Genomic DNA, 23,662 nt, shown 5'->3' on the forward strand with positions numbered 1-23,662 from the left:
GGGGCACACAGGGAATTGGTGGAAAGGGAGGAGATCTCTGGGCCTCTGACCTACACAGCATCCTTCTGCCCACAGACTACTGTAGGCACCATCAAAGAAGAAATTCTGCTAAATCCGACATTCTACATCATTTCCAGTACATTTGACACAGGAACCCAGAATACAGTGACGTGCTATTGAGAGAGCTGGCTGTGGAATTTCATGATGCCATGTAAGACTGCATCTCACTGGATCTGAGCAACCACTTGCCTGCTTCTCCCATGCTCAGAGCAGGTGCAAACACTCAGGGCCATCTTTGTCACCACCAGAGTGACACACCAGTGCTTCAGATGAGGCCTGTTAACACCACACCCAATCTTAGTGTTTTTGTAAAAATGATTAGAAGAGAAACCTGCTCTTTCTTGTATGTCATGAAAATTAATACATCTATTTAGTGGGCAAGAATGAGAACCCAGGTGAAAGAGCGCTCTCCCTGCAAGGAGTTACATTAGAAGGTGGAGATGAGGAAGGGCTCGCTTAAAACATGTAAATAGGAAAATTATCAATCATCCCACACCAGGCACCAAAAACTGGGTCAAATGCCGATCATAGATTCTTAAGACATATCCTGTGTTTCTCCTTGATGTCTAAAAAAAAAAAGCTAAAAATCACATTTGAAGGCTCCAAACATGCAGCAGTAAAAATACAAAAAAAAAAAAAAAAAAAGGGGGAGGAGGGAATAAATGAAAATCATCAACATCCCAACATTAAAAAGTGCAACTGACTTCAAATGGGGGCCTGGATGGGCTCCTCTGGCACTAGTGATATACAGTCACAGAGGGGAGGAAATGACGGGGAAAAGCCACGTGCGTATGCACACACACACACACACACACACCCCTCCCAGATTCTGGGCAGACAGACTCAAAGGATTAGAAAACACAACAGCTCATCTTCCCTCAACTGCTAAAATGAGCACGTGACACCCCAAAGGACAGGACGCCAGGTCCACTCCTTTGGTCACGTTTCTAACTCATCTTGGTCTAGCACCACCGTAAACAATGCAGAACTTTCATATGGATGTGCAAATGCTAGGTGTCCTTGGAATCCTAGTGTTACTTGAGATCTGCTGCTTCCTCCTCCTGTGGATGGCAGAAACGGGGGGAAGAAGAGGCCAGATGTCATTCAGGACCATTTCCAGGAGAAAGGGAGCATTCCTGAGGTTCTTCACTCAGCAGTAGAAGTAGCGGACCCTCCTTCACCAGTCACTAAAAAGTCTGCACCTTGAAATAGGCAGATATCCATGGACTGTGCATTTTGAGTGGTTTGGGTGGCAGGGCAAATCAGGCAACCACTTCCAAGGAGGCCCAACTAACAAAATCGAGCCCCCTCAACTGAATTGCTTCTCAGCAACCTGATGATTGCTCCTGTTCCTCTTCCTTGGCAAAGAAGGTCTCCAGTTCCATTAGTTTCTGTATCAAAAGCGCATCCAGCTCTCGACTTTGGAGAGCCGCCTTCTGGGCCCTGGTAAAGCTGCCTGCCATCTTGACTTTACCACGAACTCTTCTCTTTCGTGGGACAGTGAAATCTTGAAATTCTAGAACTCGCTTTCTCTTCTGCTGACTGATAGAGATAAGCGTACCATTTCGTTCCTTAGGTTCCTCAAAGATGGTTTCTAAACACCTAAGGAGGGAGCACAAAACAGAGTAACCAAAAGAACTTGACTCTGGCCCCTATGGCTCATCAACTCATCTTGTCAACAGGAGCTGAAAGCTACTTGCACAAACAACCCCTAACCCAAGTGTTTCCTCTGAGCAGAATCTTTTATTTTGGTATGAAAACATATATATACTTATGAACATATTATACATGCACATTGTGAAAAAATGAAAAATGAAAAATGAATATAAAAAAGGTATAAAATAGAAGACCCATTTCTCATAGGCAATACCATTATTACATTTTTTTGTTTTATTTTCCCCAAAAGTCATGCAATGTATGTTGTTGTTGTTAAGTGCAGTTCTGACTCATAACAACCCTGTATAGGGCTCCCAAGGAAAGGCTGGTGAATAGATAAGCATAAATATGCACATGCAAACAGGGGTTGATCCTTCTTTGTAAATGACCAAAGAGTAACTATTTTAAGTTTTGTTAACCATCATTTAGGTCTAAGTTTGTATGAACCACAAGGTCAGCTGTTCAAACCCACCAGTTTCTCCTAGGAAATCTTACACAGGACCATAGTGATCAGAACTGACTTGACAGCACTTAACAACAACAACGTTCTTTAAAATAAATAAATAAAAGATATCTTAAAAAATATTAAAACCAGTCTTGGTTCATAGGACATAAAAAACAGACCAATGGCTAGATTTGGCTTGAAGTTTGGTGACTCAAGGCATATACCCTCCCCTTTTTTTGGTTTCTTACCAAAATAGCAACAAACACGCCATGTGGCTCATTCACAGTTTTGTTTTTTTACTTAGGGAAATTTTGCCCCAGAATTTTAATCAGTGAAAATATTTAATAGCAGGGATTATGACCATCTGTTTAAAGAATTAAAAAAAAATCTCTTCTACTATAAATTCAATTATAATAAAAAGCACAAACAATTCTATCACAATATACTCTTCTTTTTCTTGACACACATTCACTAGCACAATTTTCAAAGGATTCATGTATTTTTTTTTCGCTCTAATTTTAATTACATGAATTAGGTAGTAACAGAGGATCACTGACTTTGCTTAAGAGAAGAATGTATTCAGAAGCAATGGAATTTATAAAGTAGTTCAGTCTTGCAGTTGAATTAGCACTGAGTTCATCAAGCTAAGAAAAATAGTGAGATGTTCACATTTACTGAATAATGCAAACAAGTTTTTTCCAACTTTCTACTAAAAGAACTGATACACAAATTACATTTTTGTCATACAGCATTATTCATCAACTCTATATTTTTCTTGTTATATGGCCTTAAAGTTTCAATATATCAAGCTAGAAAAAATGATTCAAATACTGAGGATTCTTGTTCTTAAAAGTATATTGCTATCAATGCTTTTGAACCTTAGCATTTTTTTTTAAAGTTTTTATTGTGAATTGAGTGATAGTTTACATGAGAGAATACCAGCTTTACACGCATTGTTTCATTGCAATGATTACAGTCTCCGCCGTGCAGCATCATTCAACAGTATTTGCTTCTATTCCCTCTGTTGTTTTCTTTAGGGGGTAGGATGTACACAAAAATGCTCAGGAATATTAATCCACTCTTAATAACAGTTGCACAAAGTATTCCACTATATATATAACACTATATATATAACAAGATGCCAATTAATTTATATTTAGGTTGTTCCTAATCCCTTACGATGATTTGTTATTGTTGTTGTTAGGTGTTGTCAGTCAGATCCAATTCATAGTGATTCTATGAACAACAGAACAAAACATTGCAAAGTCCTGTGGCATCCTCACAATTGTTATGCTTGAGCTCATTGTATCTTTAACTGTCTCAATCCATTTCGTTGGGCATCTTAGGGGAGGGGGGGGTCTTCCTTTTATTGCTGGCTCTTCACTTTACCAAGCATGATGTCTTTCTTCAGGGACTGATCCCTCCTAAGAACAGGTCCAAAGTATGAGAGATAAAGTCTCACTACCCACGCTCCCAAGGAGCATTCTGCCTATACTTCTTCCAAGACAGATTTGTTGGTTCTTCTGGCAGTCCTCAGAGCTGTGAATATTCTTCACCAGGCCACAATTCAAATGCATTGATTCTTCTACTTTATTTACTGTCCAACTTTCACATGTATTCTCTTCCTTATTTATTGTCCAACTTTCACATGCATTTGAAAATATCAGGTATTTTGAGTTAGTCCTCAAACTGACATCTTTGCTCCTTATCACTTTAAAAAAAGTGTTTTGCAGTAGATTTGCCTTATGCATGTAGTTTTTGATTTCTTGACTGCTGCTTCCATGAGTGCTCATTGTGGATCCCAGAAAGTCTTTGGCAACTTTAATCTCGTCTTCATTTATCATGCTATTTATTGGTCCAGTTATAAGAATTTTTGTTGTTTAAACTGAGGTGCAATCCATACTAAAGCTGTAGTCTTTGATCTTCAGCTTCATCAAGTCCTCTTCGCTTCCAACAAGCAAGGTTGTATCGTCTGCATATCATGGGTTCTTAATGAGTCTTCCTCCAATCCTGATGCCATGTTCTTTTTCATATAATCCAATTTCTCAGATTATTTGTTCAGTATATATTGAGTAAATATGAAAAAAGAATACAATCCTGGTGTACACCTTTCCTGATTTTACACCATTCAGCAGCCCACTGTTCTGTTCAAATGACTACCTCTTCGTCTATGCACAGATTTCTCAAGAGCACAATTAAGTGTTCTGGAATACCCATTCTTTGCAATGTTATTCATAGTTTGTTATGATCCACACAATTAAAAGCCTTTGCACAGTCAATAAAGCACATGTAAACATCTCTGAGATATCCTCTGCTTTTAGCAAAGACTCATTTGGTGTTAACAATGATAATCCCTAGTTCTATGACCTTATCTGAATCCAGCTTGAACTTTTGGCAACTTCCTGTTGATGGACTGCTAAAACTGTTTTTGAATTATCTTCAGAAAAATTTTACTTGCATGTGATACTAATGATATTGTTTGATGATTTTCACATTCAAGCGATCACTTTTCTTGGCAATAGGAATGGCACCTCCTCCAATTTCCTTCCAAATTTCTTGGCACAGACAAGTAAGTACCTCCAATGCTGCTTCAAACTGTTGAAACATTTCAATTTGTATTCCACCAATTTGTAGAATCTTGTTTCTTGCCAATGCCTTCAGTGTAGTTTGGGCTTCTTCCTTCAATACCATCAATTCTTGATTATATGCTACCTCTTAAAATGGCTGAGCATCAACCTATCCATTTTTGTACAGTGACTATACTTCTTCTATCTTCTTTTGATGTTTTTGCATCATTCAATATTTTGCCAATCAAATCCTTCAATTTTGCAGTCCAATGCCTGAATTTTTTTTTTACTACTTTAAGGCTGACAAATGCCTTTTGGTTTTCTAACTCCAGGTTTTGCACATTTCATAATAATACTTAACTGTCTTCTTGAATTGCCCTTTGAAATCTTGTGTTCAGTTCTCTTACTGTCTCACTTCTTCCAGTTGCTTTAGTATGTTGTTGTTGTTGTCAGGTGCCATCGAGTCGGAACCAACTCATAGTGACCCCATGCACAGCAGAACGAAACAATGTTCGATCCTGGGCCAACCTCACTACCGCTGCCACACTTGATGCCATCAATGATGCCACCTGGCCGATCCATCTCGTTGGGGGTCTTCCTCTTTTTCTCTGACCCTCCGTCTTACCCAGCATAATATCCTTCTCCAGTGACTGTTCCCTCCTGACAACATGTCCAAAGTATGAGAGGCGAAGCTTAGCCATCCTGGCCTCTAAGGAGCACTCTGGCTGCACTTCTTCCAAAACAGATCTATTGGTTCTTTTGGTAGTCCACGGCACTTTCAGTATTCTCCTCCAATACCACAACTCAAAGGCATCAATTCACTGTCCAACTTTCGCATCCATGTGCTTTAGTATCTCTATGCTCAAATGCACATTTCAGAATCTTTTTCTGACATCCATTTTGTTTTTCTTTCTGTCTTTCCAATCTTTTTTATGATCTTTTACTTTCTTCATCGATGATGGTCTTGATGTCATTTCACAACTCCTCTGGTCTTTGATCATTAGTATATAATGCATGAAATTTGTTTTTGAAATACTCTCTAAAATAAGGTCTTCAACTTCAGCCTGAACTTGCATATGAGCAACTGATGGTCTGTTCCACAGCCTTGAGAATGAGGCCTTGTTTTGGCCGATGATATTGAGCTTCTCCATCATCTCGTCTCACAGATGCAGTCAATTTGATCTGTATGTGTTCCATCTGGTGAGATTCACATATATAGTTGCCATTTATATGTTGTTGAAAAAAGGTATCTGCAATGAAGAACTTGTTAGTCTTGCAAATTCTTTCATGCTATCTCCAGCATCTATCATCAAGACCATATTTTCTAAATAGTGATCATTCCTCTTTGTTTCTAATTTTCATATTTCAATCTCCAGTAATTAAGAATGTGTCTTGATTATATATTTGTTCAATTTCAGACTGAAGAAGCTGGTAGAATTCAATTTTATCATCACTGGCTTTAGTAGTTAATGAGTAAATCTGAGTAATAGTGGTATTAACTGGCCTTCCCTGTTTATTATTGTTATTAAGTACCTACCACAGACAGCATGGTACTTCAAGATAGACCCAGAAATGATCTTTTTGAGAAAGAATGTGACACTATTCCTTTTCTACTTGTCACATGATGTCTGATTCAAATAATAAACCACATGATGTCTGATTCAAAATGGCCAATACCAATTCACTTCAATTCATTTAAAAAGTCTATGATCTTTATGCATTCCATTTAAATTTTGATGACTCTCAACTTTCCTAGATTCATACATTGCACATTCCAATTATTAATGGATATTTGCAATTGTTTCTTTGCAAAATCAGTTGTGCCTCATAAGCAAATGAAGGATCCTGAAAGCTTTGCTCCATACACATCATTAAGAGCAACTCTATTCTGAGGAGGCAGTTCCTATCCCGTCATATTTTAAATGCCTTTCAACCTGAGGGGCTTCCAGCACTACCTCTGACAATGTTCTGCTGTCTCTACTATAAGGTTTTCAGTGGCCAGCCAATCAGAAAAGGTCTGCCTCTCCTTCTTCCTAGTCTGTCTTAGTCTGGGAGCTCTGCTGAAACCTGTCCATCATAAGTGGCCCTGCTGGTATTTAATATACTGGTGTCATAGCTTCCAGCATCACAGCAATACACAAGCCACCACATTATGAAAAACTGATAGAGGAGTAGTGGTACTATTATTTAACATTGCTTGAATGAACACTCTTCTACCAATAGTTTTAGTGCACACGTACAAATGAATCTTATAGGATAAAATCCTGAAACTCCTCCTGCCACACTGTACATACAATAAGCCTAATGTGAGCAACTGACACAGCTACTCTATTTGGGTTCTGAGGTTTACCTGAAGACATAGTATAGTTAATAAAAGCACAAACTCTAACAGGAGACTATACTTACTGGATCTATTTAATCCAACACACATTCTTTCCCACTCTTACCACATACTTAATTCATGTGATTGAGAAATAAAAGCAGCATAGCAGCTTTAAAGGACCAGACGCTGTAGAAGCGAACATAGCCCTTTCTGAAGTAAAAGGATTGGATATTTACATCTACCATTTCAGAAGTCTTCCCAACTGATTCCTTTGCGGCTGAGTGTACTTACCTGTTAGCAGGTGGGGACTTATAATTCTTGTTCGTATATATTTCCTCTAAACTGAACTCCTTCTTCTTTAACCTGAAAGGAGAAAAAAATAAAGTCATCATGCTTTCTTCAGAGATTGGTTCCTTAACTCTAATTTCCATTATTTTAACTAGTTTGACCCATGATTTGTGTTTCTTAATTTTCAAACATAACGTTTATTTTTTCTAGTTAGATATGTTTTGGTTTATTACTGTCTTCCAACTTAAGCGAGTTGTGCTTAGTGAATATGGTCTGTATACTAATTCTTTAAAAGTAGATGAAAATTAGAGGGAACTACTGCCACCAAGAAAGAAGAGCTGGGAGGGGAATGTGCGGACTGGGGTCCTTGCACGGTCAGGCTCCTAGATCCAGAGGAAGATTGAAGCCAAGACATACAAAGATCTCCAAGGAATGCTAGGCTTACTGAACTCAGATTTCTAACTTCTATCCTCCCAACAGAGAAAATAAGTTTCTGATGATTAAAACCATCCATTTGTGGAATATTTCCATTATAACAACACTAGATAACGAAGTGAAACAAAGTAATGTTCTTTATGAAGATATCTGTGTACTTGGTGAATAGAAAGCCCTTTAGAATTATAGTCAAGAAAACAATTGCTCCATACGTGTCCCTGCTATCCTGTGTCCCCACATTTCCCATTAGGTTGGGCCACATGGTTAGTTAGCACAGATCACAAGGTTGAGCGGAGTTGACATGTGTGATTTCTTGTTCAAGGCACTGAGCGCTGGTGTGACCACTGATGTTCTTCCTTGTGTTGCTAACCTAGAAGTTGGCATGACTAAAAGAGATCACATTAGAAAGTCCTTGGTATCCTGGAAGAAAATATGGAACGAACGTCAAAATTATTTTAAAATATCAGGCTTACTGGTCAGAAAGACACTGGAGGGACCTGAAACTATGGTCCTCGACTACCCTTCAGGTCCAGAATATAACTTACCCTCATGGCCCAATTTTCAGCAAAGCAGGGTAGGTATACAGTGGGGACAACAACACTAGAAAGGTATGCTCACCATGGAATGGTCAATCATTCAAGATCAAAAGGGCAACAATTTACTTAAGGACAAATTCAAGAGTGGAATGGAAATAGGAACCACAGGAAGAATGTGGGATAACTGGTTTCATGGAAGGGATTGTAATCACTGAGATGAAACAAAGTGTATGATTTGCTGAAAGTAAAACTGAGGATCTTGTTTGTAAACCTTCGTTCAATTCACAATAAATAGTTTTTAAAAAGTAGTTCAACTCTTCTCTTAAGAGCTTTAGATGTCTCTCACATGGATATATAATTGGCTTTTCTTTTCCAGGGTGCCAATCTTCAATGTTATCATACTTTACTCTTTTTATATGTATTGAGATTGATATCATTGAATTCATATTATCTTATTTTACCTTAACTTTTTATTGTAAATTGAGTGAAGTTTACAGAGCAGATCAGTCCCACATTCAACAAATCATATACTTCATTTCACTATAATGATTGCAATTCCCTCCATGTACCATTAGTTAAAGGAGCTCTGGTAGCGTAGTGGTTACGAATTGGGTTGCTAACCTTAAGGTCGTCAGTTCAAAACTACCAGCTGTTCTGCGGGAGAAAGATGAGGCTTTCTGCTCCTGTACAGATTTACAGTCTTGGAAACACTATACAGGGTCATTATGAGTTGGAACCGACTCCACGGCACATAACAACCATCACCACCACTACTAGTCTTTTAATGGTCAGAAAGAATTTTAAGATACATACTTAATTTATGAAGATTTACTTTCATCAGAATATTTACATTTCTCCCAAACAACACAAGGTCCCCAGAACATTTTACTCCAATCAGTATTGTCCCCAATATGCTATTGGGATTTATCTCTTTTAACAACACAAATTCAACCTGACACACCACTAATATAAACCATATTTATATGTTCAAGTTGGTTTTGACTCATAGTGACCATATACAGGGTTTCTGAGGCTTTAAATCTTTGTGCAAGCAGAAAGCCTCCTCTTTCTCCTAGGGAGTGGCTAGTGTGATTGCACCTCAGACCTTATGGTTTGCAGTCCAATACTTATCGTATGGAACCCTCATGCTCCCATATGCACACATGTGTGTGTATTTGTAAAAGAAATGAAATCAACTGGAGTTCAGTTTACCCAGTCCAGATTTTCTTGATTACATCCCCATGGTTTTGTTCAACATGCTTCCCTATCGCAAACTTACGGGAAACACTACAGCAATTCCTATAAATTGGCAACTAAATAGAAAGACGCTATCATATTTCAGTTTTATTGTTTTTTTAAGAAGACTTTGTGGTGGCCATCAGGAGCATGTGATATCTTCGATTTTTGTGATATTAGCAGCAATGGATGAACAATATACATGATCTTTTAAGGTTTGTAAATGGTGACAATCTATCACTCCTTCAGTTAATAAAGAGAAAAACTTCATGCTAATCAATTACTTGGTAAACTTGAGGTGCAGTTTGCACAGGAAAAGCAGGTCATATGCTCCTCAGTTCTTTCCCTTTATTTACCAATTTCGCAAACAGTGAACTTGTTCCCTAGTATCATACAAATACAGAATTTTTGTTTTTTAAAAGGATCATTATCAACTACTAGATTTAGTCATACTTGATGTGTTTCAGTCTACTGCAGTTACTATCCCTTTTGATGTCCCATCTGTGGCCACTAGAAGTCTCTACAAGTTGGTTTCTGAGTTCCTGTTTTTCAGAGAAAATTTTATTGTGGTTTGGGTGAAAGTTTACAGCGCAAATTAAAAGCTCTGTAAATTTTGCCAAAAGTTTGCCAATGAACAATTTATATACATTTTCTTTTTGTGACATTAGTTGCAATCCCTCCAACGTTAACAGCACTCTTCCCACTTTCTCCCTGGGTTCCTCAATTGCATTTGTTTCTTTTCTGACCCTTTCTACTTACTGCATTTTGTTTTAGGGAAACTGCTGCCCTTTTGATAGCCTATGATTAACTGTTCTGGGGAGCAAGCACCTCACAAGTGTTACTGTTCACTTTACAGGCCTATTATTTGACTCCATTCACATCATTATGGTCAGCTCTCAAAGAAGCATTGGCCATAAAGACATAAATGAAATAAAACTTTCAGGTCCTTCATTTGCTGATGGGGCACAACTCAAAATGAAGAGAAATAGCTGCAAATATCCCTTAATAAGCAGAACATGGATTGTGCAAAGTATGAGTCTAGGAAAATTAGAAGCTGTCAAAAATGTATTTCTAAAAAACAATATTCTAGACATGGGTGAACTGAAATGAACTAGTATTGGCCATTTTGAATCAGACAATCTTATAGTTTACTATGGTGGGAATGACAAATTGAAGAGAAATGGCATCACATTCATCACCAAAAAGAACATTTCAAGATCTAGCTTAAAGTACAATGCCGTCTGTGATATGATAATATCCATACGCCTACAAGGAAGACCATTTAATATCACTCATTCAAATCTATGCACCAACTACTAAAACCAGTGATGAAGAATTGTAACAACTTATGCAGTTTGAAACTGATCAAGCATGCAATCAAGATGTATTGATAATTATTGGCGATTGGAATGCATAGGTTGGAAACAAAGAGGAAGTCTCAGTAGTTAAAAATGTGGCTGTGGTGAACAGAAATGATGCTGGAGTGCTTGACAGAATTTTGCAAAACCAATGACTTAATCACTGCAAATAGGTTTTTTTCAATAACATAAAAGGTGACCTATACATATGGACTTCATCAGATGGAATACACAGGAATCAAATTGGCTACATTTGTGGGAAAAGACAGTAAAAAAGTGCAGTATCATCAGCCAAAACAAGGCCAGGAGCAGACTGTGGAACAGACTACCAACAGCTCAAATCCAAGTTCAGGCTGAAGCTGAAGAAAATGAAAACAAGTCCCCCAAAACCAAAATATGACCAAAAGGCAGTTATTAGAACAGAATGAGGGGATACTGACAATCAGGAAAAGTATGAACCAGTACTGTATCTTTTCACCATACTAATTCAATCTGTAGGCTAAGCAAATTGCAAGAGAAGCTGGTTTATATGAAGAACATGGCATCAGAATTGGAAGAATACTCGTTAAGAACCTATGATGTGAAGATGATACAATCTTGCTTGCTGAAAGCAAAGAGGACTTAATATACTGATCAAGATAGAGTACAGTCTTCATTATATTAAAAGAAACATTCTTTGATGGTTACCAGGGATGGGAGGAAGGGGAGAGGTATGCATAGGCTGAAGGGAACAGAGGTAAATAATGATATATACACAACCTTGCAACAAGACTGAAAGGGAGGAAGAGTGGGATATTATATAGATATATATGGAGTCCTGGTGTGGCATTATAGGATAAGCACTGGACCACAAAGTTGGTTTGAACTGCAAGGTCAGTGACTCAAATTCACCAGCTGCTCCTCAGAAAACCTATACAGGATTGCTGAGTTGAAGCCGACTCGATGGTACTTTATACACACACACACACACACACACACACACACACACACACACACACACACACAAAGAGTTTGAAAGAGGATAGTTGTACATGAGTATCTACCTTTCCTGAAAACATAACTATGAATGTGGTGAATCACATAACAGTCAAGATGATAAAAACGTCCTAGATATTATCAAACATCTTAAAGTAATGAATTGTTGGGCCTGGGGACTCAGAACCATAATTTCAGGGGGCACATCATGGTAAATTGGTATAACATAGTCCACAAAGACAACGTTGTACATCCTTCTTTGGTGAGTAGCATTTGGGATCTTGAGAGTTCATGAATGGCCACCTAGGGTACAGCTATTGGTCTCTCCATGTGAGGAAGAAAGAAGAGTGATAAGAACTGAAGAGACTTGGAATCAATTAGTTCAATGGACTAATGGAACATGTGACTATCAGTCTCCATGAGTCTGGAGACCAGAAGAACTAGATGGTGCCTGGCTACCACTACCAACTGCACTGAAAGGGGATCACGTTAGCAGGTCCCGAATAGCGGGAAAAAATGTGAAACAAAACTCAAAACTATTTAATGAAAAAAAAAAAAAAAAAAAAAAAGAGACCGAGAGACTGGGTTTACTGGTCAGAAAGAGAATGGAGGAACTTGAGACTAGGGTCCTTGACCACCCTTCAGGTCTGGAAAGGGATTCACCTGTGTAGCCCAATTTTCAGCCAAGCAGTATATAGATTTATGGGAGAGGGGGAGGGACAACATTATCATTCAAAGGCAAAAGGGCAACATTTTCCTAATGATAAAGCTGAGAAGGGATGGGGAGGAGGGTGGGTGAAATATAAATAGGAACCATGGGGAGGAAGCAGGATAACAGTTGTTACAAGGAGGGGATTGTAATTATTGAGATGAAATAAACTGTAAGACTTGTCAAATGTAAAGTTGATGATCTTGTAAGTGAAACTTATCTCAATAAAAAGCCAAAAAAAGAGAAAAAACTACGACCTTCAGTATGAACTGCACCTTAATGTAAAACAAACATGCTCACAACTGGATCAGAAAATAACATCATGATAAATGAAGAAAAGACTAAGATTATTTTAAAGGCTTCATTTTACATGGATCCTGAATCAACACTCATGGAAGCAGCAATCAGGAAATCAAACAATTGACATGATAACATGGGTGACAAGGCAGCCATTATACAAAAGGGAAGTTGGCAGATAAAAGAAGGTAGTGGGAGACATAGGAAGAGTGCAAGAATTAAAGTGAATGTAAAACTGACAGATCTGCTCTATAAACCTTCACTTGAATCACAATAAAAAAGGGGAGAAAAAAATCAAACAGCAGATTGCATTAAGCAAATCTGCTGCACAAGACTTCTGTTTAAGTATTAAAGAGCAAGGAGATCAGTTTGAGGCTAAGGTATGCCTAACACAAGCCATCGTAATTTTAATAGCCTCATATACATCTAAAAGTTGGTCAATGAATACGGAAGATCGGCAGAGAATAGATGCATTTGGAATACTACAAGTACCAGGACTGCTAGAAGAACAAACAAATCTGTGTTAGAAGAACTATAACCAGAATATTCCTTAGAAGCCAGTATAGTGAAACTTCGATTCTCATACTTCGGACATGTTATTAGGAGAGACCATACAAAAAGTGAAGGGTTTAATAAAGTGGAGGGCCAGGGAAAGAGAGGAAGACCCTCAACAATATGGATTGACATAGTGGCAGCAGCAATGGGTTCAAACGTAACAACTGTGAGGATGGCCTGGGACTGGGCTGTGTTTCATTCTGTGTGTGTTGTTATGAGTCAGAACCAACTTGACAGTATCTAACAATATTATTTGGGTGGAAGATAGTCTTGGGTAGTGGGTTAGTTTCAGGTTTCAAGGATGTCTATAGGCCAAAGAGTCTTGGGGGTTCCACCTATCATTTTAAAATTTCTAATTTCATTCTGTGTTTTTCTTCCAATCAGTACAGTGCCTTCTATCATGATTTGGTAGTGGTAGCTGGGCACCATCTAGTTCTTCTGGTTTCAGGCCAGTGGATACTGTGATTTGTGTGGTCCATTAGTCCTTTCGACTGTTTCCTTGAGTCTGATTATCTATCTTCACTTTTCTTTGCCATTAAAGATGAGGAGAGATGATCTCAGTGTTGTTTTCATTTTTAACTTCTATAATGCCATGAGCATTTCTTCATTTGTTGACTTCCTTTGATGCAGTGTCTGCCAAGTTTTGAATTGGATTGTTACTGAGGTAAAGTTTTATATACATTTTAGTGATTGCCAACAAGTCTGTTCTGACCCATAGTGACCCTGTACAGGTATTAGTCCCTTGTCAATTATGTGGTTGCCAACTTTTTCCCTCAGTTTGCAGGATCTCTTTTTACAGTGTTGGAGAAGTCTTTTGGTATGCATAAGTTTTTAATTTTTAAGAAGTTATAGTTGTCTAGTTTATCATCAGTTGTTCATGTATTTTTAGTTGTTTGATAGTCTACATATGCCATAAATTAGGATCTCAAAGTTTGCCCCTATTTTTCCATCCATGATCTTTAGTTTTTGGTTTTTTATTTGGGTCTTTGAGCCATCTTTTAGTTAGTTTTGTATATGGTGTGAGGTATACATCCTGTTTCATTTTTCTGCAAGTGGATATCCAGTATTGCCAAAACCATTTGTGAAAAAGACTCTTTTTAGCCACTTAATAAATTTTGGTCCCTTTTCAAAGATCAGCTATCTATTTTAATTACATTTTCCCACAAACATTTTGAAGTCCTTTCATACTTCTGGATTCTCAATTCCATTCCACTGGTCTTTGTGTCTGTCATTGTCCCAGTACCAGGCTGTTTGGACTACTATGGCTGCATAGTTTTCAGAGTACTTTGGTAGGACCCTAGTACTATTTGAGATTTTCCTTTCTCATGATTAAGATAGTCTACATATATCTTGAGTATTTCTTGTCCTTGACTTATAATGAAACTCTAAGGTATCCTGATTCAAATAAACCATATAATTTATCCATTTATCTTTACTTAATTAAAAAAAATATTTGTTTGTGAATTGGGGGAAGATTCACAGAGCATATCAGTTTTCCATTCAGCAACGCATACACATTTTGTTTCAAGTCACTGGTTGCAAGTCCCACAATGTAACATCACTTATCCAACTTCCTCCTTGTATCTTCAGTTTCCATTCCTTCATCTTTCCTAACCACTTGGAACTTTGTTCTTAGGTAACTGCTGCCCTTTTGATCTCAAATAGGTGATTTTGATCTCATATAGTTCTAAAAAGTGTGAATCTCCCTAGTATCGCTCCCTTTGTAGATTTGCCTATTTTTTGGCTGAAAATTGAGGAATAGGGGTGAGTTCCATATAAGAGCTGAAGGGTAGTTAAATGTCATAGTCTCAGGGGTTCCATCAGCCTCAATTCTTTTCTCCCACTCTATCCAGGATGTACTATTGTGGTCCGTTTCAGAGGAATTGGTAGTGATAGCCAGGCGCCATCTAGTCCTTCTGGTCTCAGGGTTGTGAAGGCTATATGTCTGTGTGGTCCATTAGTCCACTGGATTAACTGCTTCCATGCATCTTCGATCTTCACTCCTCTTTTCTCTGGATATGGAGAGACCAACAGTTGCACCTTCCATACAACTCTTCATGGGTATCAATGGCTGCTCATAACCTATTAAGACATCAGTCACTACTAATCAAAGCAGAATGTAGAACATTATCTTTGTGGGTTATGCTATGTCAGTTGACCCTGGTATCATCTGAGACTATGATCCTGAGACCAAAGGCCCAGTGACTCATTTCCTTCAGGTGTTTACTTATGGGTGAAAAGTTTTCATAACTTTTCCCTTTGTATGTTGTATCTCTCTATTCAGATATATTTGCAGCATAGGCAAATACATATGTAGAAATATCCCTTACCAAACCTACATATATTCATGAATATAGTTCCATTCTCCTTCCCATATCTATTCAGCTTGCATGTCTGTCTATGTATCCTCTCCTAGAGGATTATGCAAATAGCATTTAATAATTATTTATTTTACAAATTAATAATTCAGTATATAATTCAGTGGCTTTTGAATAATTCAGTATAAAATTCAATGTTTTCATATATATATATATATATGAAAACATTACCATTTTTATCAACCCTAAAAAAAAGTTCTATACTCATTTACTCTATTCTTTCTTCTCTCTAGCTCTTGGTACCACTATTTTACTTTGTCTCTGTGGATTTGCTTGTTCTAGACATTTCTTATCAATGAATCATAGAATACATGCCCTTTTGAGACTGGTTTTCATTCAACATGCATTCAAGTTTCAGCTACATTGTAGCATGTATTAGTACATCTATTTCTTATCATGGCTGAGTAAGCGTATAGATAATAACACATAATACATCATATCTGTATTTCCATCAAGCAGATGGACATTTAAGTTGCTCCATGATTTGGCTACTATGAATACTGCTGCAATGAACAATAGTGCGGACATGTTTTCAATTCTCTTGAGTGTAGATTTCCACTTAGGAGTGGAATTGCTGGGTTATATGGCAATTCTAGGAGTGCTGGTGTGGTGCTGTGGGCTAATGAGCTGGACTCAAAGTTCGTTTGAACTGCAAAGGTTGTCGGTTCAAGCTTACCAGCTGCTCCTCGAAAACCCTATACAAGGTTTTTATGGATTGGAACCCACTCAACGGCACTTAACAAGAACAACACAGCAATTATGTATAATGTTTTCAGGAGCCTTCAAAGCTGTTTTTCACAGTGACTCCAATATTTTACATTCTTACCAGCAATGCATGTGCGTTCCAAGTTCTCCATATACTCATCAACACCTGTTGATTTCTATTTTCTAAGAATTTGAGGGTAGGTAAAAAAGTATTGCTGGAGTCCTGGTGTGGCGCTGTGGGCTAATGCGTCAGAATGCAAAGTCTGCAGACTACAAGGTCAGTGGTTCAAACTCACCAGCTGTTCCTTGGAAACCCTATACATGGTGGCTATGGGTCGGAATTAACTCGACGGCACTTAACAACAACAAAGTATTGCTACTAAGGCAATTTAAGGAGATCTGGTAGTATAGAGGTTACAAATTGGGCTGCAAATCTCAAAGTCAGCAGTTTGAATCTACCAGCTGTTCCATAAGAGAAAGATGAGGCTTTCTGTTCCCATAAAGATTTACAGCCTTGGAAACCCTATACAGGGTCGCTATGAGTCGGAACTAACTCCACGGTACAGCAACACTACTATGACAACAATAATTTCCACAGTTCATACATGCACTAGTTTACTCTAAAAAAAAAAAAAATATATTTAAACATGACTACAATAAGGGGATGAGTGCAGATAAGTTCTCTCATTATTTGATTTTTCTTGGTCTTGTTAGGCTGCCTGGACTTTAATATATATAAAGATACTTTAAGTGTGCTGTGGGGGTGGGGTGAGGGGGAGGAACTACTTTGAGGTCAGAGCTATTATCAAATTTTTAATAAAATTCAAGTGGATCTTTCTACATCATTGAAGCTTTGCAACGAGTTTACAGGAATACTGCCCCATATAAAACAATTTTAAGATGGATTGAGTATTTCAAGGAAGGTTGGGAAGACCTTAAAGATGCACTAAGAGAAGCGAGACCATTAACCTGGATGAATGAAGAAACTATGGCTGAGGGCCATAACTTGTGGGAGGTTACCATTGATCGCAATACCTACTGCTGTTGGGATCTAATGTGGTTCAGCATTTTCAATTCTATGTGAACTTCTAGGCCTTAGCAAGCTTTCACTGGATAGGTAGGTGTCTAAAGGGTTGTATAAACATGAGCTAGCTCAAAGATCTGACGTTTTCACCAGTTTTGTAAGATGGACTGAGACAAAGACTACAACAATGGGCTAAAACATAGGAAAGGTTTGAGAATGGCACTGATTAAAGGTAATAAAGATGACGTTATGAAATGAACTGTAAACAAGGTTGAGTCTTAGATGTACTAATCTGACCAAGGGATCAAAGTCCAATCAAACCAGTGGTTTCCAAGGAGATCTGCTGGAACCAGAGAGGTCAGCTCAGAGAGTTATGGCAACTGACTTTTTTTTTTTTAATGTTTTATTGTGAATTATGTGATAGTTTACATGGGAGAACATAAGTTTTACATTCAGTCGTATATTGTTTCATTGCCATGGTTACAATCCCCTCGATGCATCATCAACCAACCAAAGGGTGTACCCTGCAAGGGCAACTGGCTTTTTCTGATTCCAATGGTGCATCCTTGACAGATTTTCTAAAGGACACAGCAATCATGGGGGATTACTTTGAAAGTTGTGCTGAGGAGTATTTTTCCATTATTTCTACTGCTCATTCTTCAATGGAAGCAAGGGCTATCTTGTGAGATTTTTGTTGAGAAATCTTACCCCAACTTTCACTTATTTTGTGACCCCAAATTCAAAGAACACTGAAAAGGAACATGATTTGAGTCTTGACAGGATGTCAAAATTGCTGTTTTGATGTAGTGTGCATCAAAGATAGACTCCTTGTATGGCACTGTAGAAGCACTAGACTGCAAACCACAAGGCTGGCAGTTCAAACCCACCAGTGGCTTCTCAGAAGCCCTATGCAGGGATACAATGAGTTGGAACTGATGGGATAGCACTTAACAACAACAAATAGCTTGCAGTATTCTTTGAGGAAGCATTGGAGATGGAAACATCACCTCTGGAAGTGTATACACCAATTGGAGAATATGTGGAAATATGACAGCTTCACACTTTTTAAAACTTAACCGCATAGCCATCTTAGTGGATACAAAACACTATCTCAATGGAGTTTTGACTTGCATTTCCTTAGTGACTAATGAGTTTAACCATCTTTTTATGTGCTTATTGGCCATTCGTATTTTTTGCAGAAATATTTTTTTTTCATTTGCCCAGTTTTTAATTGGGTTTTTATTGTGGAGTTGTATGAGTTCTTGGTATTTTCTAGATCCTTATCAGATATGATTAAAAAATATTTCTACCATTTTTGTGGGTTGTCATTCCACTATTTTTAAAGCGTCCTTTGATAAACAAGAGTTTCTAAGTTTAATGAAGTCCCAATGATCTTTTCTCTGGTTTTAATGTTCTTGGTGCCACATCTATCAAACCTGTGTTTAATCCAAAGTCACACAATTTACACTGTTTTCTTCTAAGAGTTCTACAGCTTTAGCTTTTATCTTAGGTAATTTTTGAATATGGAGTGAGATAGGGTCCAACTTCATTCCAATTATCCCAGCATCTTTTGTTGAGAATATTATTCTTTCCCCCACTGAATTGTCTTGGCATCTTTCACAAAAATCAATTGAGCATAGATGCATGGCTTTATTGGACTGTTTTATTACACAGATCTTTATATATATATATAAATACTTTATGTATATATATAAAAATCTTTATATATATATATACTTATGACAGTACCATACTGTGTTGATTATTATAGCTTTGTACTCAATTTTGATGGTGGGAAGTGAGTCCACCAAAATTTTTTTTTTCCAAGTTGCTTTGGTTATTCTGCTTCATTTGCATTTCCACATATACTTGAAGATCAACTTGTCAAACTATGCATGAAAAGGGGGTGTGAGAGTAGATTTTGATAGTAATGACACTGAATCGGTAGATCCACTTTGCTGAATATGACCATAGTATCAATGTCTTCTACTACATGAAAATAGGATATCTTTCCATTTATTTAGTTTTTTTTTTCAATGTTTTGTAGTAGTCCAAGTCTTGTTCTTTGGTAAAGCTTATTCCTAATTATCTCATTTGATTGATTATACTGTTAAAATGGTTCTCTTGATTTCAGTTTTTGATTGGTCAATATAACTGTGATGAGCTTGTTAGCGCTAATGATTTTTGGAGGAGGGGATTAAAATTCTTTTAAAGCTCATATCCTCTGCAAATAGTTTTGCTTTTTTCTTTCTAATCTGTTGCTGTACCGTTGAGTCGGTTCTGATACACAGCAACCCTGTATAGGGTCTTGAAGAAGTGGCTGGTGGGTCTGAACTGCAGACTTTGTGGTTAGCAGTCTAGTGCTTACCCTACAGTGCCACATCAGTACTTAATGCCTTTAATTTCAGTTTCTTGCTTAATTACCCTGGTTAGAGCCTATAGTACAATAGAAGTGGTGAGAATGGGCTTTCCTATCTGATTTTAGAGGAAAATATTTCTCTCATCATTGATTGTAAATGCGGGCTGCTAGTTCTTTATTGATGTCCTTTGGTCCACCTGAATGTCCATCTATTCCTACTTTGTTGCCATGAAAGGGTGGTGGATTTTTGTAAAATGTGTTCTTTTCTATTGTCAAAGACAGACAATGAATAAGGTAGACAAAAGAAGATTGATGCCCTTCATTTATGATGTTGGTGATGACTATTCAACATACATGAACTACCAGAAGATAATAAATCTATGTATGTACAGCCAGAATGCTCTTTAGGCATGAGAATGGTTAAAATTCATGTTAAGTACTTTGAACATGCTATCTATTAGGAGGGACCAGTCCCTGGAGAAGAATATGATGTCTAGTAAAATAGAGTGTCAGCAAAAAAGTAACAAGATGGACTTAAGACAATGGGCTAAAATATATGAAAGGTTGTGAGGATGGCACAGAACTGGACTATGTTTCAGTCTGTTGAGTTATCATTGATTTGGAGTTGATTTAATGGTATGTAACAACTTAATTTTTAATTCAATTAGTCTAAAATTTACATTTTCACTTTCAGAAACTATCTAGTTCCATTCTCAATTTACTCAGTCATTTTTAAGTCTCTTGTTCGTTGGTTCATACTTTCAATCTAATTTTTTGAATATGCAAAAATATCAACTCATTGGTTTGATAATTTCACTATTTTCAGATCTGATTTGCCAATCCTGTTGGCAATTACTCATGAAACCTTGTTTACTTCCAATCTTTGTAATTCATTTTACTGTGAATAAATTTGTGAAATGCTATTGGGTCTAGATTTGCAGGTGTTTTCCTCAATGATGCCTTTGTCTCTGCCAGTGGCCTGTGAGGCACTACCAACCCAGGAACTCTCAGCTGAAGAGTTTTAGGCAGCATTAAGGTTGTAAACCTGTAAGGTAAACTTGTGGTTATTAATCTCCAATTTCCTGCACTCAATTCCAGAATTTCAGGTAGGCATCACCAGGGTAATGAGTCAACCAAATTCTTAAAAGAGACTTTCTAATATGTTATCTCTACAACAGTCACAAGGATTATGGCAAAATGAGAATTGGGATGGAAAGTTAAGGATGTCAAGGTTTTAAGTGCTACTGTCACAGATTCATGACAAATCTCTAGGACTGGACAATCAATCTGCAACATTAGCTATGATCATGTCATTCTATTAACTATTTAAAGTTAATGCAATTTATGGCACAAGCTTATAAATTTAATCACGAGGAAGGTCAGTTCATAGCCTTCATGGAAATTTGTCTACGTGAATCAAAAGCTTAATGGTGGCAAGTGTTGGTGTGTACTGAATAGTACATAGCAATAATTTTTTAACTATGGTGAAAATATACACACCAAATATTCGACCATTTCTCACCAGTGACATGTTACATTCTCCATGTTGTGTATCATTTTCCAAATTACTCAATCAAGATGAACATAAACATAAGAACCCCAACTAAGCGAAAATTCCCCTTTCCTCCTTCTTACCCATAGTAACCAGATTAACCTTTAATTTCTATATATTTGCTTAAGTGAAATGATACAGTATAGTACTTGCTTTGTAATTGATTTTGCTCAGCATGATGCTTTCAAGGTTTGTCCATATTGTGCCATGCATTAGAACATTTGTTTATGATTAATATTCCATTGTACGTACGTATACACCACATTTTGTCCAGTTATTCATCTTTTGATGGCATGTTGGCTGTCCCTAGCTTTTAGATACTTTGGGAACTTCTGTAATGAACATCAATGTACACATTTGCTTGTGTTCTCCGTTTCAGCAATTCAAACTCACCAGCCGCTCCTTGGGACCGACTCGACAGCACTTGACAATAATAGCTAATGGGGAGTCTTGGTAGCATAGTGGATTACACATTGGGCTGCTTACCTCAAGGTCAGCAGTTCTAACTCACCGGCCACTGCCAAAAAGATTTACAGCCTAGGAAACCCTATACAGGGTAGTTATAAGTCAGAACCAACTTGATGACACACAATGGCTTATGACATTGGGCATCTTTTCATATTTTACTTGGACACTTGAGTATCCTCTTTCCGAAATGTCTGTTCATGTTCTTTGTCCACTGTTTGATTGGGTTGTCTTTTTGTTGATGCGCTCCATATGTTTTTGTTTTACAGAATCTCTTTTCTGGCCTAGAAAACATCCAGTGGACACCATATTGTTAGGATGACCAAACTGCCTGGATGACAATGACGTTCACACTCTGAGCTAGAGAACAAATTTAGAAATGTGGTCCATGACAAAAGACTAGGTATTTGGAGTGAGTTCAAATTCAGTTTTTGTGAAATTATGTGTCTCATTTACAAAGGAATGTGTACAAAGAAGCTGACTCCAGAAATAATTTGTAAAACAACACAGATGTCTTCAAAAACTTTTATTTCCCCACCTCCTGCCCCTATTTTATACAAATGGTAGCAATGTACAGACATTGTTCAGCACGAGCTTAACAATACCTTTGAGCACTGCTCACAATGATGTAACTGCATGGCTATAGTCTACGTTTTAGGAATGAATACACCATAACTATTTAACCAGTTCTATATTGAAAAAGGGGAGTCCTGGTGTGACACTGTACATTAATGTGCTGGACTGCAAAGTCAGTTTGAGCTGGAAGGTTGGTAATTTAAGCTCAACAGCCGCTCCTTGGAAACCCTACACAGGGTTGCTATGGGTTGGAACCGATTTGAGGACACTTTAACAACAACATAAAGGAGCTCTGGTAGTGTAGTGGTTATGAATCAGGCTGCTAACCTTAAGGTCGTCAGTTTGAAACTACCAGCTGTTCCGCGGGAGAAAGATGAGGCTTTCTGCTTCAGTAAAGATTTACAGCCTCGGAAACCCTGTACAGGGTCGCTATGAGTAGGAACAGACTCCATGGCACATAACAACAACAACAACAACATATATTGAAAAAGGAGTCCTGGTGTGAAGCTGTAGGTTAAGCACTTGAACTGCAAGGCTGGCGGTTCAAATCTACCTACCAGCCGCTCCTTGGAAACCCTATATAAGTTCGCTTTGAGTTGGAACTGACTTGATGGCACTTAACAACATATTGAAAAAGGTTTCCAGCCTTTTACGATTAAACTCAGAACCCACTGCCATTGAGTTGATTACCTCTGCATGGCTGATTAGAATGAGAGCATCAAAAAGCCAAAGTATTTACCATCTTGATACACACAGCCCATCCTATAATTTGCAACAATTTACAATCCCACAAGAAATGAGTTCTATGTGGTTATTAAATGTTGTTTCTTTGACAATTAGACAAGGCCAGGCTAGCAGTAACTCAGAACACAGGGAGCCCCCAATTACAATGTATTCTAGTATATGACTAACCACGCGCACAAGCGACTCAACACACTTGCAACAGTCTTGTTTTCCCCCCTGTACTTAGTTATGTAAAGGAGCTCTAGTGGCGTTGTCCAGTCAGGCTACTAATCCCTTGATAAGCAGTTTGAAACTACCAGCTACTCTGCAGGAGAAAGATGAGGCTTTCTGCTCCCATAACAATTTGCAGCCTTGGAAACCCTATGCAGGGTTGATATGAGTTGGAACTGACTCCATGGCATGGCATACCACCACCACCA

At 37.8% G+C, this 23,662-nt stretch overlaps 1 protein-coding gene across 1 annotated transcript in view; it reads right to left on the minus strand.

Moving 5' to 3' along the window:
• Positions 1 to 1,385: 1,385 nt before the first annotated feature.
• Positions 1,386 to 23,662, minus strand: part of PRR14L (proline rich 14-like) — a 97,752-nt gene continuing 75,475 nt past the window's right edge. The window contains exons 7-8 of the mRNA XM_006869281.1: positions 7,343 to 7,414; positions 1,386 to 1,662 (exon numbers count right to left, since the gene is read on the minus strand). Coding sequence (XP_006869343.1) covers positions 1,386 to 1,662; positions 7,343 to 7,414 — 349 coding nt within the window. The remainder of the gene's footprint in view (positions 1,663 to 7,342; positions 7,415 to 23,662) is intronic.

Source organism: Chrysochloris asiatica, unplaced genomic scaffold, assembly GCF_000296735.1.
Source record: "Chrysochloris asiatica unplaced genomic scaffold, ChrAsi1.0 scaffold00128, whole genome shotgun sequence".
Taxonomy (NCBI): Eukaryota; Metazoa; Chordata; class Mammalia; order Afrosoricida; family Chrysochloridae; genus Chrysochloris; species Chrysochloris asiatica.